The following is a 21256-nucleotide window of genomic DNA, read 5'->3' as shown; positions in this document are numbered from 1 at the left end:
TCAGTTTTGTTTTCAATTGTTTCGAACAATTTGCAAGAAGAACAAGAACGTTCAAATTTCCCGCGGATTATCATAAACGCGGTGATATTAAGAAGACTTCGTACAATTCTTTATCAACGTATGTGGTGAAAATTAATAACCCCGTATATTAACAGACTGGTGGAAAAATTCTTTGCTCAACATCCCCAACCTCGAAAATCATCGTGTAATATTTAAAGAATAAAAAAAGAAAGAAAAAGAAAAAACAGTGAATGTATATATATATATATATATATATGATGAATAAAATACGTTAAAACAAGAAGTCGGCATTCGACGGATAAAAAAAAAAAAGTGTTTTTTCTGTGCTTCGAATAATGATGAAATACTGCATACTTGCGTGTATCGATACTGCATAATAATATATTATTATCTAAAAGTAAAAGTGAAGTGAAAAGTAATAAAGTTGAAGAGAGATAGATAGAGAGAGAGAGAGAGAGAGAGAAATAATTAAATAGAGTCGCCGTAATCGGAGGGCTCGCGGTATAATTGTTGATTTTGAGAAAATTGATAAAATTTGAATCAGCACGCGTAATATAAATAAGTTAAAATGGTGCCGCAACAGCAGGACAGCCCCTCAAGCTCGGGGATTCCCCTGTTCGGATCGCAGCTTGTGGATAAAAATTCGCCGACACCTTACTCGGACGCTACTCAGGTAAAATGAATTCAAATTATAATAAATATAAAACATAAATATAAAGCACGTTTTTCAAATTTGCCGGGTTTTTTTTTTTTTCTCGAGAAACTGTGATAAGTTCTCGGTGATTATGGTAAAGAAACAAAAAAAAAAAAACGAAAGACTGCTGATTTTTAAATCGGCGAAAGTCGAAAAGAACGAGGTTGAAGTTAGTCACGTTGTCGTAGTAGCGAAAGATTGGGGAAAAAAAATGACTGTTTTCTTCGTATCACAATGATTTTAAAGGAACTAAGTTTAATTCTATGAAATATGAGTGTGTTTCGTTTTGCTGGTAAACGGTTTATAGAGAATTTCACAGACGATTATGAAAATTGCGAAATAACGGTTTTTTCTCAACATTCGAAACGCTGCTAGAATGTTACAACTAACTTCAATGCGATAGAAACGCACCAATTTTGAATTGCATTGATTTCTGCTTTGAATCGACAGAATTCTGTAAAGTTGCGCGAATAACCGTTATTTCGAAAAATGCAATGTTACGTTCGTTAACGTTGCAAACTCTAAACCGCCGTGTATCGAATTTTTTAAAATTATTTCTCGAGTAATGTCGGGCTGCGAATGAATTCAATAACGACACACGTGGGCGCAGTGACGTGGCGATTCTTTCTACGAATATCTCTTGAAAAATTAAAAGATATAGATAGGCACGTAGTAGCTGTACGTAAAAAGAAAATCACGCCGAAGTTAGTAACGTTATTACAATAATGGATCTTTAGGAAAATTCGTTACTTTGTAACTTTAGGATTACCTGGAATTTGGTGAAACGTTGATAATGGATCAACAAACTGAGATTTCAAAAATTCAACATCTTTTCTAACGTAAAACAAAAAAACTCGACAATTTTAAATGAAAATAATGGATTACTAGATATCATCGCTTTATAATTAGAAATAAAAAGTCATCCGTTGCTACATTTTTTTTGGTGCAATGTTCAGGCGTAAAACTCGTCAATTTCTTCTTGCGCATATATTTTTCTACTACACGTATCTACTACGTTGCTGCTGCCTAGTCATGATTGCGAATGAAAGAAAAGATCGAGAGAAAAAGATTGAAGAAATAAAAACGCGTGGGCGCAGCTTAAAGACGAAACTCTTGAGTTTACCGTCCGACGACGGCTGTTATGTTGCCGGAAAATCAGTTGAGGAATTAAGCCACTTTCTGTAGACTGGAAAAGTGGAAAGGAAAGAAAAGGGTGAAGGATCGTATATTTTGTTTCCAAACAAACCTTGAGACCTTCCGTGAATCTCATGTTCTGTCTGTCATTATTTTTTCTTCTACATATTTATAGAGATTCTTGTGTAATTCGTGCTTTGCCAGCGTTCTTCGAATATCTTGAGATTCAATGTATATATATATATATATATATATACGAATTAGATACGAAAAGGAAAATCGCGGTGAAAAATAACGAAAATGTATACGAAATATGCGCACTCTTGACAGAGAAAACTAAAAATTATTTTAACCTAGGAATATTTGGGTCAAGAAAACAAAAGAGACGAAAGAAATTCTCGTACTTTTTTCTTTATTCGTGTAGCTGAAAATTTTGAAGAAAGTAGTAAAAGTAGAAAAAAAAAAAAACAACGACGACTACGAGAAATCTCGTAATATTTGAATTGCGCGGGTGAAAAAGGATGGAAGTATAGAGAAGATAAAAACAATACCAAGATCGACGTAATAAATTACGGTGTAATTACAACTGCGATGTAAAATAAGGATAAGGATCTGCTTTTAATTGTGCGAGTTACGCACAAGGTTTTACACGATCTCCATCCCGACTTTGCCTTCTATTATTATATATAATGCAGAGGAGTTTCTTCTCTCGTTCGTTCGTTCGTTCGTTCGTTCGTCTGACATCGTCTCACATCGCTCTTTAAGAGTTCTCTTTAATAAGCGAAAGAGGAGAGAAGGAAAGGCAAAGCTGGCAGACAGGCAGAGTCAAAGAGACTCTGTATTACAGACGAGATAATATAATTGATGCACTGTGACCGATTTGGAATAATTAATATTCCGAGGGCCAAAGACCATAACACACCATAATATAATAGCCGGACGGTAAAAGAAGGGTTTATAACGCATGTTTACGTCGATACGTATCGTAGGTATAACCGAGGATGAGCTCGAACGACCAAAACAATAAGTGTCTATGGGAAAGAAAAGAAGGAGAGAACGGAAGGAAGAAAGAAAAACTACGAGGAGGACAGTCGAAGATGAAAATTGAAAATAAGTTTTATAACGTCAAAGTTCAAAAAAGCATATCAAAACAGTATCTAATGCCTCCGACGTTCCGTCTGGACGTCGTTTTCTAATCGTTTGTATCTCTCTCTATTTCTTTTTTTCACTCCTCGATCAGGTCAGTCGAGAGGCTTTGAAAGAGAAAAAAAATCGACTATTTCTTTTCCCCTATCGCGTCTTCTTCTTCTTCTTCTTCTTCTTCTTGTAGTATGTAATTATTCGAAAGTAGAAGAGGAAGATAATGAGAAAAAGAAATGTAGAAGTGAAACCAGGTCATGAATGAGGGCAAAGATGGAAGGAGCAAAATGTTGTAGAGAATTTTCAAATTTTGCAATATCTAGATATATAATAATAACAATATACGTATATATATCGAAGTGTAGAAAAGTGAAAATGTAGAAAAATTTGATATTTGTGACCCTTTTGTTCTCTCTCTCTCTCTATATATGTATATATATAGTGTTTACAACAAGTGTGTATCATAAACTTTCGACTTGGCATAAAAATATCGTTGCATCTCGGAAACTATTGATCTGATTGTACCGAAGTTTAGGCTAAAACCTGACCAGACATTGTGGCTATCATTAGAAAAAAAGAGAATCAAAATTGGTCCAACAGATCTCGAGTGATAAGCGACGTACGTCGAAAAGACACTGGCAACGAGTTTTGTACCACAAATGCATCGACCACAAACCCTCTACGACTTGTGTTATCTTTCTTTTTTTCTCTTCCTCCATCTTTTTAGATCGATTTTAAATCCCTGTCTTTTTTTTTTCGATCTTCTTTTTTCTTCGTAAATTACTCCGTTCCAGCCGCAGTCGTTGGGTCAGTCAGTCAGACAGTAAGTCAGTGAGTCAGTGAGTGAGTGAGTGAGTGAGTGAGTGAGTGAGTGAGTGAGTGAGTGAGTGACCCTGATGCGCTTCTTCGTCGTCTCCATTCGCGTCGTCGCGTCGCAGTTCCCGGCCAATTATACCACCCTTCTAAGTTCCAAGGATGATCTTCTTTTTTAATGGCCCTTTCGAATACCGCCTAATTCTAGACTTTGGCTTCTCTTTACTTATTCCTTTTTTTTTCTTTTTTTTTTCTACTTTTCGTTTCTTCTTTTTTTATTTTTTTTTTTTATTTTTTTTTCTTCTTTTTCTTTTTACTCTTCTATGCGTTGACCCTACTACGTTTACCAGACATACACATACACATTTTTACTTATATATATATGTATATATATATATATACTTTTTTTCTAGAGCGCAACCAAAAGTAGCGGAAGTGAAAAATCTCTCCTTGTCCCTCAACTTTTTGTAATATCTGCTGCTGTTGCTGCTGCTGCTGCTATTTGATGAAATTTTACTAGAAATATTATTGTTATTATTGTTATTATAGGTATGACAACGATAATAACGGAAACAATGTGAGGAAATTTTGCAGTTTTCTTTAATTATTGTAATTTTTTTTCGTTTATTCTCTTCTCCTCTTATTAGTTTATGAAAAAATTTACAAATCATTCATCCTTACACGATATCACATAATTGTTAATAATAGAGAAAAAAACGACGAAGAGAAAGAAAAAAAAGGGGGAAAAATTTGTCGTTGACATACATCGCATGTATGTACGTACAATACGGATTCGTAATTGTTTTTTTTTTTTTCTGCTTCTTTGTTCGATTATTATTATTATCATCATAATCATCGAACATTGCATCTGGAATTGCACAATTAATCGTGATTTCTTGTTTTAGATTGTATTTTTTTTTTTTCTTCCTCTTTCTTCTCTCTCTTTCTATTCATATACACGCAACAGTTATTGTATATATATATATATATATATAGACATATAGACATATGTGAACGTACGTACGTATATTTATACAAATCCTACACACCGTTTATTGGGAAAATCTGTTTATTAATATTCTACCGGGTAAAACCCCTCCGATCCATCTTGTGTAAAATTATTCTTGGGAATTTTATCGTATATTTATACATACATATATACATATATGTAATAATTAGCGATTGGAGTTTCTCTGACTCAAACGGACGACGAACGAATCTCACGAATCTGTTCCCTCCTACGCATTTGCAAACCACCGGAGCTCTGAATTCAATCGTCGACGCTCGAGAGTCTGACTAATTTTCATTTAATATCTCGTTCGTTCGTTCGTTCGTTCATTACTCATTCGAGTTTGATAATTTTGTTACAACTTTGATGTAATTTATAACTTGTATGAAGGATTAAAGTAAAAAATAAATCAAAAAGCCAAAACGACAGACCGACGAAGAGAATTTTTAATCGTTCGATTAGAAAACTAACGAAAATCGATACCTTTTGTTTGCGCTTATTGTTTAAAATTAACAATAATAATGATGATACAAATAACGCTATATGAGAAATGAGAAGAAACGTGCACCAAGTTGAAAATGAGTGAGAAGTTAACGAAAATCGATGATCAAACAGCTGAAATTAATAATTATCGTTTTGTGAACTTTTTTTTTTTTTTTTTTTTTTTTCAGTCAGTTACTTTTGTTCTAAGCTTTTGGGTAATAACAACGACAACAACAACAATAGCAACAACAGCCCATGCATGCACCAGTGCAACAATATCGCATTCAGCGACGACGAAGCCTTATTTGAGCAGCTGGAAAATTTTTATTTTATCTCATATGTACGAGTCAGAAAAATCATCTATACTTTCGCGCTCGTAGGGAACTTTGTTAACAATAATTGCAAATTGTCTGTACAGTGTTTTTTTTTTTTTTTTCTTTTCTTCTTTTTCGTCATTATATTGTTTTTTTTTCTTTTTTAAAATTTTTTTTTATTGCAGATTGCAGATTGTTTGATTTTACTCGCGCATGTAACGTGTAAATAAAATATATATATATATATAAAATATATACACACACATATACCTACGTTGATGAATTTATTTGTGTCATTTGCTCGTTTGGTGGAACAACCATGCATGCAGGATATACATATATATATATATATATATATATATATATATATATATATAGAGCACGATGCGTGGTGTGGCAATTGGATTAAATTGCACGATATTCGTAGTGTAATTTGCACTCTAAAATCATTATCTCTACGGTGCTCTCACTACAGCGATTAACAAATCGATAATGATTTATAATTCACCCGGCTGCAATACATAGTATATATATATATATATATATATATATATATATATATATATATATGTGTATATATATGTATACATGTATATAACAACGCGAGAGGCCTGCACTTTCTCAACCTTCATCATAGGTACCCCACCGTGCAGACAACCTTATAATTATACGTCCGATCCATATGTAATAATAAAAAATCGTCTTATTATTATTATTCTTCTTCTTCTTCATCTCATCATTCTCTGCGATATATGAGAAAATTACATTCACGACGAAAGTGGTTGAGAAGAACTGAGGAAAACAAAAAACTACAACAAAAAACGGTAAAGACATGAGAAAGAAGAAAAATCCGTAGGTGTTATTGAATATCTCAATTCATCAACTTCTATCGTGAATTTTCTTCTCGCAGTTTCTTACCATGCATCTAATTATATCGGTGTTTTATCAATTTTTTTTTTCCATCATTTCTTTCAAGTGAAAATCGAAGTCGAGTGTCCTAATAAGTGTTGAAAATTGTAGAAAAATGTAGTAAAAAACAAAACAAAAAAAAAAAAAAAAAAAAAAAACAATTTCGTTTTCACATCGCGTCAACGATGTAGGTACAGAGTTACGCGCTGGTATTTTCAATATTATTTATTCCCGGCTGAATTACACGGTAATAATATTATGTACGCAACTCGCAACGTAACAACTTCTGCACGTGTGTCGTTGTTGCATGGTATAAATATATATATATATATACAATATACATATATATACACACACACACACACACACACACACACGCATCATGTCAGTATTAGATGCAATACCCAGACCGTAATCGAGGCGGACTGAATCGTGTAGCCCCCCCCCCACCCTTCCACCAGCGTCGCGCTTATGCCATGCATTAGTGCATTAGAGAGAGAGAGAGAGAGAGAAGGTGTGCAGGTTGCTGCAGTTTTGCAACACGTGGAAAGTACACGCGGTAAGGCTAAAGCTATATCAGCCGTCTCAGAATTAGCAGACGAACGTTTTAAACTTCTTTCGAATAACCTAGCCAGGGTACGAGAATCGGAAAATTTTGTCAAACACCTTGATCGTTGATAATAATTTATATAGAATACGGAATAAAACTGAACTGCGTTTTTCTATTTCCAAAAATTCTGTTGTTAATTTATTATTTTTTTTTTTTCCCTACCTCTCATTGACGAATTTATTTTGAAATTTGTATAATTTATTATTATTATTATTATTGTTGTTATTATTATTGTTTATTTCGCTTTTCTTCATATTCGATGGAAATCTTTATTTTTTCTTTCTGCTTTTTTTTTTTTTTTCGATTCTTCTATATTATCCGTTGAATCGTTGCAAGAAGAGATATCAAAGAAAGAGTATAAAATCGTGTAGAGTGAAAAAGAAAGAAAGAAGGAAAATCAATCGATATCGCATCACTGTCAATTGTATTTATTAACTTACTACATTCTATTGTGACAAATCATTATCTGCGGAGCGACAACAACGTGTGTGAATTGTAAACTTTCGAGTGTTTGACAAAATGTATATGTACGTATACAGACAAATGAGAGAGACGGAGAGAGAGAGAAAACGAAAACAAAAATAAAAACAAAAACAAAAACTAATGACAATAATAGTTTTCATGGATAAAAATGGTGGTAAAGATAAAACTGAATTAGAGGTTGAAAATACGTTAACAATATTCGATAACAACGGCTCAAGATAAAGTGAATTTTTGCTGACTAATAACAATCTCTGGCTGTCGTAAACAACCAAACAAACAAACAAATAAACAGAAAAAAAAAAGAACAAAATTGGATCCGATATATCCCGTGTTTGTGTGTTTAAGCGTTTTTTGGGCGTCAATATTATGTACAGTTTGTACATATATGTATATGTATAACGTACGTTCACATGTACATAAACATATATATAACATATGACATATAAAACGTGTGTACACACGACGCTCACTGACAACATTGAAAAGATACGGCAATGTCACAGAGATTAGATCCGGCTTTTTTTTTTTTTTTTTCTTTCTCTTTTTTCTCTCCCCCCCCCCCATATATATATATATATATATATAAATCTTACGAGTATGCGATCGATGCACCGATACGTCGGTATCATCGTGGTGCAACAATGTTGATGAACGAGCACAGCTGCAGCAGCAGTAGAAGCCTAAACAAGCTGAAAAAGATAAAAATTGACACGATTCCTTCAGTATTTTTTTTTTTTTTTTTTTTTGTTGTTGTTTATAATAATGATATTATTACACGTTACATTGTGTGTAATATATATATATATATATTTGAGTGAATGCGACGATTTTCGTATAGTCCATCGATTTTTCTACGACGATGATAATGGCTAATTGTAAGAGACAGACAGAGAGAGAGAGAGAGAGAGAGAGAGAAAGAGATAAAAATAAGAAAGAAAATGTGAAATTCGGTTTGACTATCGCATTCTGGCCTCTTTCCCCTTCCCTTCTTCTTTCCTGCTCAACGTAATCTGCGTTTTATGTGTTTATGTATCACATTTACACTTGGATATATGGATATGGATATGGATATGGATGAATGTATGATTGAGGTAGGCATGGGCAGCAGGGATAAAAAGAAGCGTTAGGCTGGACTCGTTTCGTTTCGTCTCGTTTCGTCTCGTTTCGTTATCGGTTTTATCGTATATCTTTCGTACCGGACGAACGACGCGACGGATGACAAGCTCCAGACTATACATATAACTGATTGCGATGCAGGGACGACGAAGAATTATCCTTATTATTGTTATTTACTTGGATATATATATATATTAGGGTGTTCCTTATTTAGGGTGTTGACGAATTTTTGCCGCCCCATCCCCCAAATCAACTTCAAATAATTAGAAAACACATCGCCTAATTTTTTTTTAGATTTTTACCTCAACTCTAAGACAGTCCGCTTTGTGGTCGAAGTTTCTTATGGAAATAACATGGGAAAAACGTTTTTTTTCTCTCGGTATATATTTTATTGTAAAAGTAATATTGTTAGAAAAAAATTTGTAACCGCGAGGTTTTAGCCGGCATTAGCGCTACCGTCTGGTTAAAAATTCCCATAATCATACCACGCGATCTCGACGAATTGCACACCCTCGAAATCTGACCCTTTTATTTTTATTTAGAGGAAGTGCAATTCGTCTAGATTCGCTGGTATCTTGATGTAAATTTTTTCACACATCGTAGCACTTATGTCCACTAATACCTCGCAGTTACAGATTTAAAAAAAATATTATTACTCTTGCAACAAAATATATATACCGAGGAAACAAGTCTTATTGTTGTAACTTGAACGATACGTGCATTCTCTGGTGTAAAAAGGTGATATTTCGATACATGTTATATAACGTATGTGTGTGTATGTACGTATATATATATATATATACATGACGCGATAATCGATTTGTAGGCTATAAATACTTTTTTGAAGCGGAATTAAAAAAAAAAAAAAATGAACAATAATGTAAATTACGAATGCCTAATATCCGCGTCGCGTGTTCCTATCTCACGTATCACTATCTGTATGAAATATTTGAAATTCGGTCACCTTTTCCTGTACGATTCGATAATAAACTATACATACAATGATACGGTCTCTATACGTACTCTTGTACATTGATTCTATAAAATCGTACCAATTCACCGCGGCTTTATTTATTTAACTTTCTATGATTTACGTTTATAGTCGGAAGTTTTACCACCGTTTTACCATGACATACACACATATATATATATATATATATATACATATATATATTCCCTCCCTCCCCCCCCCCCTCCCCCCCGTAACCCTCTCTTCGTCACATAATATGTATAACAAAAACAAAAACAACAAGAACAACAAGAAGAACAAGAAACTTGCTAATGCATGGTAGGCAGCTAACAATAAGTAGGTGTAGGTGTATACCTAATAGCGAGTAGAAAGAGTCAGCAGCAGAGGAGGTAAGGCGAGGAGAGTGTAGGTAGTAAGTAGGTACGACTTGTACCGTTGACAGGGGGCGATCAGCTGTGCAGAGTAAAGCCGCTCCTTATTCCCTCACCCCTCACCCCTCACCCCTCACCTCCCTCTTCATCTTCCTCTTTCTCTCTCTCTCTCTCTCTCTCTCTCTCTCTCTCTCTCTCTCTTCTTCCTCTTCTCTCCGACTTATACTCGCGTTTTATTTAACGGCACTATAAGTCCTCGGAACAGTACAATCGGCTTCTCGTTTCTCGTTTCTCGTTTCTCGTTTCTCTTATCATGAGCATGTGTGATTATCATCATTATCTTGCTCATATTCTTCATCATCATCATCATCATCATCATCATCATCACGGGCATCGTCATCGTCATCCTGATCGTGGTTAAACCATACGCGTTATCGGATATCATATGTACGTATGTACATATGTGATAGAGACGCGTATATATATATATATATATATATATATATATATATATTTAAATTGAAAACAAAGTTAGTTTCTTCAATCCTATTAATTATAAATTATTGTTACGTTTATAGTCGAAACTCATAGGCTGCAGCAGAGATTTTGATTTCCTTTTTCTTTACCGTAACGAAGTAGGTGTGTGTGTGTGTGTGTGTGTTACAAACTTATCTCATTTCTTATCTCACATCTTCTCACTCTTTCTACTACTTTGCTCTCCTTTCGGTTTCGTTTTTCTTTCACTAATAATAATTTGTTTCTTTTCTTTTTTTTTTTTTTTCTTCTTCTTCTTCTTCTTTTTTTTCTACTCTCCCATTTCGACTTCTGTTTTCTATCACGCCGTCACGTCGGCGCAACCAACCAAGCTACGACTTGCTCGTTTGACGATTACGCGATTTCCGGGAGATGCAGATAAGTGTGGTGGTGTAAGTGCAGAGGCAAAACTACTCGTATCACGTGCCCATAATATATAACGATTGCGTCTCCTCATGTGTGGACACAATATTGATATTCAAAGCGGCAAGTTTACCTAATGCAAGTGTCGCGTCGTTGCGTCTTTTACATGCCGGATGTTGCGAATAATGATGTTACATACTCGTGTCTGTGTGTGTGTGTGTGTATATATATATATAGAATATAAATGTAACATTATATATAGAATCTCAAAGAGAAAGACACAAGGGGGGAGAGAGATAGATGGATAGATTAAGAGAGAGATAGAGAGAATTTTCGTCGTTTCATAAATTTATATCAATTTACCTTGCAGGCTTGTATGCAATAAGTTCTTATAGTTTGTATAAACACACGATACAGTTGACGATAATTATTTTCGTAATAAGTTGTATTATATATTTGTGTGTGCGTGTGTGTGTGTGTGTCTGTGCGTTTTGTTGATTAAAATAAAAACGAACAGTCAAGCCAAGGAATATACATACATATATATGTATGTGTATATGGGTAAAATAAAATTATGACTATGCTTTGCGGGTTTAGTCACTTTTATTATTTTTATTCGTCTTAGTTTTTTCTTCTTCGTTTCACTTCAAATTAGATAAAAATATATATATATTTATATATTTATATTTCTGTGGTTTTTATTTATATGACTCTTTTGTTATCTCATGTCACGTGTATTTTTTTTTTTTTTTTTTTTTTTTTTTTTTTTTTTTTTGTCCATATATGTATACACACACTCACACATGTATACGTATACGTATATAATAACAGCAATAATAATTACGATAATAATAGACATACTCAGTACGCCTGACTTGTTATAATATATAACCAATTACGCATATTTATAATTTATAATAATAATTATATTATTAATTCTCACTGTGATGTTGCTGTCGGTGCTGATGCCCCATATTTTCGCGCCTCGCTATCGGATTCGGTTGGGATGTCGTCGAGTCAGCTGACCAGCCTCCGGCTGTTCTCTACTAACAAGAGAGACGCACTTGTGCCTATTTAGTCAAACTTATTATACATTGAATTATTATACATACAAATTTTTTTTACCATTTTACTCTGCCTCTTGTTAAATGAATCATTCACCATTTGCAGTACCTTCGAAACTATTATTATTATTATTATTATTATTATTATTATTATTATTATTATTAACTCGTTCAAAGTAGTGAAAGTAATTATAAGTAAAATCCTCGTTGACTGGTTAAAAAAAAAAAATTAACAAAACACAGTGAAAATAAGGATGACGATGATAATGATGATGATTCAAGTAAGAAACTTGAACCCTTTGCAAGATACTGAAACGATCGTAGAACTACGTCGTTTATCCACTTGTTTGTTACTTTTCTACGAACGCTCTGTGGAATATATATATATATATATATATATATATATTATAATTATAGCTAACATTATTCATACATACATAGATATTTATATATATATATATAAGGGAATTCACGACGATTAGCTGGTTGCGGTTAGTTGTTATCAGAAGCGGAAAGATCTCATCCTTGTCATCCTAGTCATCCTCATCCTCATCATCATTATCATTATCATCATCATCATCCTTGTCAAACTCTCCATGCTGTATGGTATCATGCAAGAACTTTATCCTACAAACGTCGAACTGGATATTCTTTTTATTTCATCTTCTATTTTCAATAATTATAAAAATATGAAATTATTTATATGAAATTTAATTCACGTCAGTACAGTAGCGCTTTTTTTTTTTTTTTTTTTTTTTTTTTCTTTTTTTATTCAATATTCGTCGTACAATTCGGAGAATTTATTTAACCGGTAATAATTTTATGATTGATAAAATATATTGAGAATCAAAAAGTTTTACGCACATCAAACGATCTCGTCGATCGGTAAAATCTCACTCTCGTTTGTACTTGGATCTAACAAGTTATTTGTATATATATATATATATATATATATATATAGTCGAGTCAGCGAGAGCGAGTAAGACAGAGGAATCGGTTTAAGGAGGAGGAACGATCGGTTCCCACGATCTCTCTGCGAACTTACGTACCTGCTTATATATAATATATATATATATATATATATGTATGCATGTATATATACATATATAACATCCCGTAATATACGTACCTAACTACGTAATCATCGCGAATCAGATGGTAGTATTATAAATAAATAAATATATATTCGAATGTCGTACCAGTTTATACAGTTTGTTATAATATTATCGTAAAGTAGAAAGATTTTCCAAGTTTTATTGAATTTCGAATTCTTTTACGTTCCTTACTTTTTACGTATTTTGGGTTTTTTTTTTTTTTTTTTACGACGAAATCTTACGATTTAATTTCTCACCTTCGATGACGTCTTTCCTTCATTTTTAAACAGAGTAGATTATAATATATATATATATATATATATATATACATATATATTATTATTATAGACCATACAGAGAGTGTAGAGAAGAGGAGCCGCAGCTGTAGTCTATAATCCAATAGTATAAATAAATCAGCATCTCATCACGAGTAGCAGCAGCAGCAGTAGCAAGAGGAAGAGGAAAAGAAGGAATCGGTCGGGCTTCTCTTTTTCTCTCTTTCTCTTTTCCTTCCTCTCTCTCTCTCTCTCTCTCTCTCTTCATCTATATCTGTACACACGTATTGTATTATAGGCCACCAGTTTGATAGTCGGTCGTGATATCTGATCCTATATACTCGGCGTGCGCTGCGTGTCCATCATGACTTGGTGGTGGTGGTGGTGGTGGTGGTGTAATATGCATGTGGATTATAAATTATAATCTCGCGTGTCTCTCTTATAAGGTATTAGCAGCGCACAGCGCGGCGGGAAAAGGTCTCGCGTATTAAAATCGTATGTATATATACTATACACACATATATATATATATATTTTTTATTACACTTGTACGCATTCACGTACGTATAGCGTAGCGCCTTCCAATAAGCTGTACGCAAATTATTATGCCGCTGATCGGAATACGTACGTATATAATATATATGTATGTATACTATATGACTATATATGACTTCCCAACACTCAAACACTCACGATCAGCTGGCGTAGCCTGACACTAGCATCGTTATACCTCGCTCTGAGATATTTATTATATATACATATTACGCGTTTACGATATATGACCTGTTTAGCAGAGATTCCCTCGAGATGGATATAATAGTCGAACCCGTTTTCTTGGTGCCCTGATCTGAGCGGTGCAAAAAAAAGAAAAACAAAAAAAAAAAAAAAAAAAAAAAAAGAAACCTCAAACTAACTGACTCGATAATACCGGTAATCGACGTTATATTATTATTGTCATTAAATATGATGCGGTGATTTTCGTCGATGCAGAGTCTGTAATAACTTAATTTTCGAAACGAGGATTGAAAAGATTATAGAAAGAATTGGGAAAATGTCTAACTAATATTATTTTATAATAATTACTTACCTTTACATACAACAATTAGAAATTATAAAATAGTACAGAAATGCGGAAATGTTTCTTTTATACTTTTTTAATTATCATTCTTCGACGGTTATTACCATTACGTCATATGCATAGCTTGATTGACTTCGTTGTGCAGAAAGTTTAGATAAATAGACGGACAGAGATGTATGGATGGATAGATAAATAAATAAATAGATTGATAGATAGATAGAAAGAGAGAAAGATGAAGGCATAAAATATTAGCGAAGGTCAATCGCGTGTGTAATTCTGATTGATTATATTACTTACATATATATATATGTATATATATATATATATATTGTATACATGTACGTCTGTATGTATATGTTTTATTAAACGCGGGCGATTAGTAACGCCCGTTTATAATATGTGTATACATAACATCTACGTGTACGTATAAATAATGATGTGGAAAATGTGCAGTTATGTATATATATATATATATAGAATAGTATCCTATCTCTCTATCTTTTAATCTCTGCTGCACCATGCTTGTTTGGAGTATATATATATATATATACTACATATATAGCTAAGTGAAATATTTATGTCTGTATAGACAACAATTCGTCTATCCATTTATTATACATTCGCGAAATGGATGGTAGCAGAGGGATGTTACAATAAAAAATATCTCGAGTCATATTTTCAAGTAATTTATAATGAATTCGTATTTGCTATAGACGATATAATTTTTATATTATTTTTGTAGTATTCATTCGGATTGTTGTCCGTGTACCCATCGAGTTCATTATCAATATTCTTTTGTCGATAGAAGCTAGATCGTAACTATACCCTCGGTGTTTTTTTTTTTTTTTTTTTTTTTTTTAGGTTAAATAAGTTGGTAACGAAGTATAAAATGAAGTTACGAAGAACGAACCCTGTACAGCAAAAAAAAAAAAAAAAAAAAAAAAAAAAAAAAGCAAGGAAAGTGGAGGGAAAACGAGCAAACGGAAAGAGAGAAAGAAACCCGGAAATGATCGCACGCCAAGACGAGGACGGATGTCGGTGAAGTGATTCACTAACTCTTCGCGGTCTTATATAGTTTCTTTGATAAATTCTTTCTCACGGGTCACACGTAACAACAGACTCTCTGCACTGGAGAGCAGCCATTATACGATGATGATTATACTTGCATACCTACACCTGTCCACTTACCCTAAGAGGTGTAACGTTCGTAGGTTAACGTGTAACGAGATGGGCGTTCATTTTGTCGTCACTGACGTATAGTATAAGGTTATATATATACATATAGTACGTTGACACAGTGAAGACATTATACACGATGCTTCTGTAAAGTGTCTAACTTTTTTACGGTCAAGTTAGTAAGTGAGTATTGATGTACTGACTGTTTCTTGGGTCGTTGTTGTTGCTGTTGTTGTTTTTGTTGTTGTTCCTGTTCCTGAACGGAGAGGAGAACTTGGCATCGTTTTTAACGTCCGTTCCTTCTTTCGTTTGTTCGTCACTCGTGTTACATGGTATAACGAAGGCTTAACCGCCGGGCATAACCACGCTGTGTATCTCTATCTATGGTTGTGGTGGTCGTTGGTTGTGATGCTGATGCAAGTACCTACTCATGTAGGTATACACGCATTCGTTCAATGCCAACGACCGACCGGGGCGAACGCTGCGGGCGACAAAATTATTCGACCGTCTCTGTGAGCACATTATAGTACGTTAAACTCACTTCGTACTTCTCCTTATTCTTATTTTTATTCTTATTCTTATTCTTATTCGTCCCAACTGACGTTTACTTGGTTGTATCCTCATTCAGAAAGAGGAGAGAAAAGTTTAGACCATTTCGTGGACAACTACTGTTCGAATTTCATTACCTTATTCCTTTTTTTTTTTTTTTAATCAGATGTCATTTCTGCCTCCTGCGAAAACCTGCGTCAACATGAACCGAAACCAGTATCTTGAGCATGTTGAGTATTCTCAGGCAGAGAAACGTGGAAATTTATGAGAGTGAAGTCAATAACGTTGACGAAACGATACGTCTATCAAAAAAAATCGCGATTGGACAATTTTAGGATGATTTTCAAGGAGTTGGATTTTCGGATTATTCAGTAACGTTGCTAACTTCGTACTTAAAAAAATTGAGTGGTGGTGGTGGTGGGAGTGTTTACGGAAGACGGGATTTTTTACGTTGAAAAAATTTGTTGAAACAGATTCTTGGATCCATTGGGAAGATCCTTGAGTGGATTGTGGGATTTGATTTGAGGAACGAGGTACATGCCTCTTAATACCGGAATCGTTTCACGGCATTCACGAGGCGGAATGCGGAAAGTGTATAAAAAACGTTTGATTTAGACTGCTGCGTGTTTGTTGTCGTCGTCGTCGTCGTCGTCGTCGTCGCGGAAAGTTTCGTTTAGTTATATTATCATATCACGTCAACTATCGTACAGCTGGCAGACTAATGTTCAGTACGGCTGGTGCCAGCTAAACAACGTCCGCCTGCCTGCCTGCCTCACTTCAATGACGTTCACCATATACTGACTATAATCGTTTCAAGATCATTTCCTATCGCGAGGCTGCCTTGCCTGTTGCCTGCGCCCGCGTGACCATCCAGTTCGGTATTAATTCCAACTCAACAATTATACCAAGTGGATTTCCAAGTTCGATTCTTTCGTCCGTCCGTCGTCTTCGTCGTACGTCGTGACAAGATTACGCGAGTGGTATTCGTCAGAGGCGTGCAATCGTCGTCCGTTTAAAGCACTGATTGTGCTAATGCAGATCTTCTTTTATTCATCTTATCCGTTTAATTGGACTCCGCGACAAGTTTATTTATATACATTGCGATCACGCGAACCTTTGATGAAAATCAATCGTTTATATACCATCGATTAACCACGTGAACAACGGTGTAGTATGTAGTATTAATAAAAAAATTGAGTCATCTGTGTTCCAATATGAAAAGAAAAGAAAAGACAACTTGATGTTTAGGAGGAAGCAGTGATCCGTTGCAACGTCTTCCGCACCGAGCCATTCCATCGGACTTGAAACCTCAGGGTCTTCCCACTCTTGAACGAAACGATAGGATCTATATCCGCGGATCTACCGATCTAGCAAAACCTTCTAGCCTAGCTTCGTAATCGATGGAAGAAGCTCGTAGAGGAACGTTGGAACGGTTGTAGGAGGTGGTGGCAGGACTCGAAGGCCAGCTAAGCGTGGACACCGCGTTGAGATGCAAGCCTGGCTACGGCGTGACCTTACGGCTCACTTCCGTCAGCTGCAGGCTTAATAGTAAATATAGTATAACGCGTATTGGTATGTTTTACATCATACATGTATAAGGACGTGGATATATATATATATATATATATGTAATGAACGGTGTGCGCCGCCGGCTTACGTTCTTACATTGACTTACAGAGAGGCACGGCTTGCTGATGTCGACTTTATCTTGCCACTGTAGTGTAGTATGTTGCTACCTACGTAGGGAACTCTTTCGGACTTGGTTTCAGCCGGACTTTATTCTCAACACGTATTCGGGCATATATGTATTCACGTTGTTGGCTTGTAGAAATTATACCCAGTGTATGGTTGGTACCTACAGTATCCTGCATTTAACACAACGATTTTTTCCCTAAAACCACGGAGACGGATACGGATGATTAGGATCAATTGAATTTTACTGTATAGGGAAAAGTATTTCGGATCGCGGAATACCTACGTCGAATACAATTATTTTTTTAGCATCGTTGCAACGGTCATGGTCATGGTCAGAACAACATTCCAAATGTTGTGCACCGATTATGCCATTGGCAATTGTTCAGTCGATGTTTTCCCACGTCGAAGAATCTCGACGAGTACTCGGTATCAGTTCAAGTCGTAACAATCTCACGGGAACCGAACAGTTTGCCATCATTTCAAGTCATCGGATCAGGACGATAAAGAGAAGGAATTCAAAGATGGAAACACGAAAGTCACTCTTTTGTAAAATTGGAGTAGGTATCATCCCTGAAGGGAATGCAGCTTGTAAAAAGAATGATTGTTGTAAGTGTGCGTGTGTGTGTGTGTGTGTGTGAGTGAGTGTATTGGCTTCATACTCTCAATTTTTAACATCACTGGGATAAAATGACGATAAAAATTCATCCCACGTATCGTGCATCATTTGCAAAGAGACACGGGAAAAGTGGATTGGCACAGAGTAGAGAGTATTTCTCTATGCTCACGATATAAATGGAGCAGAGCACAGAGTATCTGCACAGGCTCCTTCTGCACTCTGTTCGAGTTGCACTGGCGGCAGAGAAAGAAGTGTGTCAAGGTGAGAAGCGATCGCTGAACGAACCTCAGAACCACAACTTGCACCATGTGCGTGTAATGTGCCTTAGATACCCCGTTGAATGGATGGATGGATGGATGGATGGATGGATGGATGGATGGATTCAGGTGTGTGCAAACCTGAATAGGTGAACCTGCAATGCGCAATGTGGCGCGGTGGTGTGTCTGAGCAATTACACTCTCGTTGGCCCCAACTTCCGTTCTGGAGGATGGCCTTTTTGATATCATTCTCGCGATTGCTATCTACGCACGCAAAGATGTCTGCGGTATATTGTAGCGTTCCGTATACGCCATGGATACTGTATCCACTCGTACCTTCTCTCACAGCCAACAACCGTAATGGGTCAAGTTGTCGATGTATGGATTTAACCTAGGTGCCCGCCCTACCGCGAAGGACCCTCTTCTCTCCCTCTTCCATTCTCTTTTTCTGCAATTCTCCTATCGCGAATCATCATCATCACTTGGATTATTCAGCTTCACGTTATACGCACAATGTCGTAAACCAAATTGTTATACGCTCTCATCGATTAAGTCTGTATCAAACTATAACTGCGTCATCATGTCAATTTCCGTCATGACGATAACGACTTGTTCCAATGTGGATACGTGGTGGACCTTCTTAAAGGACCTCGCGTCGTCCTGGAAACGCTAGTTACACAGCTTTTAGCGTCGATAATAGAAATTTGTTTTCATCTTGACGTTAACATTACGAATATGAATTATGTGAAACGAGTTATAGGTATGCGTATACTAAACAAGATCCTTCTAATTTTGTGTTACAGACTAAAAAGAACAACCCAAACCACATAAAGCGTCCGATGAACGCGTTCATGGTGTGGTCGCAGATCGAGCGTAGAAAAATCTGCGAAGTACAACCGGACATGCACAATGCGGAGATAAGCAAGAGGTTGGGTAGACGTTGGAAGACGTTGGACGAGGCGCAGAGGAAGCCGTTCATAGAGGAGGCTGAGAGGCTCCGTCAGCTCCATATAGTGGAGTATCCCGACTACAAGTACAGGCCACGAAAAAAAACGACGAAACCAACGCCGTCGCCGAAGGCCAAAGACGCGCCTAAAAAGACATCGAAGAAACAGCAGCAACAACAACAGTCGGCGACGTCGACGGTGACGAGGATCCAGCACAAGAACGACTCCAACAACAACAACAGCAACAGCAACAGCCTTCAGACACCTGTAAAGAGGCTCCAGTCGACGCCGACAACCAGTCCTCTCTCGAGGCTAAAGGCCAGACTGGCCCTGGACAAACGGGCCTCAACTTACACGCCGACACCCCCGACAATAACGGCCAAGGTGCCGAACAGTCCGTCTTGCGACACGCGGTTCCCGGACTCTCCTGAGTCAGCGAGCTTCTACGAGGATGCTTACACCGATTGCACGACCGTCTCTGCGACGTCGACGAAGGTGAAACGGGAAGTCGACATTAAGCAGGAGGTCGTCGAGCTTCCAGAGTTCACATGCGGTGCGGAGACCATTCTGTCATCGAGCCCGATAAGGCCATTCTCGGAGATAAGGAATTACGCGAGGAACTCCCTGCTCTCGAGTTCATCCTCGTCATCGTCGTCCTCGTCCTCATCGACATCATCGACATCCTGCAAAGGGTTCCCCGTGAAGGAGGAACCCGTCGAGAGTGCGGCGACCGCAACGAGCACCGGGTCAACGACGACGGGATGCTCGGCTTCGACGCCAGTTGTTAAAATGGAGGAAAGCACGAATCCCCTTGCCGACCTCGACTGTCTAACCGATCTCTTCCAAATTCAACCCTCTGACTTCAAGCTCGATCTTGACATCGATACCATAGCCACGGATCTCGACTCGTTTGAAATCCACAGCTCGAGCAGCGGGTCGCACTTTGAATTCTCATGCACACCCGACGTTACGGACATGCTTTCCGACATCGGTGTCGACAATGAGTGGGTCTCGTACTGATCGGGAGGCTTCTCCATTTTCATACGATTATCATTATTATTATTATTATTATTATTTTTATTATAATTTTTTTTTAAATATATATATACATATACACGAACGTAACAAAACCTCGATAAGTCAAGTAACAAGAATATTATATATATTGGTATAGATTGTATAATATAAGTTTGGAAGTTCAGTTACGATGAGCTACACACACATATATATATATACATATATATATATATATATATATATGTATAATAGGATGGATAAGACGCGCGTCGAATTTTAAGTTATGTAGATTATGTAGATTATTATTATTAATAATATTATTATTATCGTATTAAGGTATGTATAATTGTATACAAGTCAATGTTAAGAAGCTGCCGTTTGATCTCTTTGCTTCGATATCGGTAGAGGGAAAGAAAGAAGGAAGGAAAGATAGAAAGGGGGGGTGGGGGTGGGGGTGGGGGTGGGGATGGGGGATGAAGCGAATGAGAGTTAGAGTGAAGAAAACCGAGGCTTTTTTGTTCTCG

General features: G+C 36.2%; 1 protein-coding gene across 1 annotated transcript; it reads left to right on the top strand.

Moving 5' to 3' along the window:
• The first annotated feature begins 411 nt into the window (after positions 1-411).
• Positions 412-20781, top strand: LOC124411994 (putative transcription factor SOX-14). Its single transcript, XM_046891628.1, has 2 exons — positions 412-694; positions 19572-20781. Exons 1-2 carry the CDS (start codon positions 590-592, stop codon positions 20733-20735), a joined length of 1269 nt encoding a protein of 422 aa, XP_046747584.1. The 5' UTR covers positions 412-589; the 3' UTR covers positions 20736-20781.
• Positions 20782-21256: the final 475 nt, after the last annotated feature.

This window comes from Diprion similis, chromosome 2, assembly GCF_021155765.1.
Source record: "Diprion similis isolate iyDipSimi1 chromosome 2, iyDipSimi1.1, whole genome shotgun sequence".
Taxonomy (NCBI): Eukaryota; Metazoa; Arthropoda; class Insecta; order Hymenoptera; family Diprionidae; genus Diprion; species Diprion similis.
The sequence above is the reverse complement of the archived record's forward strand: the minus strand, read 5'-3'. Positions and strand labels throughout refer to the sequence as shown.

What these genes read in the sequence shown, in the direction of transcription:
- LOC124411994 (XM_046891628.1), top strand. Translation starts at nt 590, where the DNA reads ATGGTGCCGCAACAGCAGGACAGCCCCTCAAGCTCGGGGATTCCCCTG. An exon ending in CTTACTCGGACGCTACTCAG is followed by an intron (nt 695 to 19,571) that starts GTAAAATGAATT and finishes TTTGTGTTACAG; the next exon opens with ACTAAAAAGAACAACCCAAA.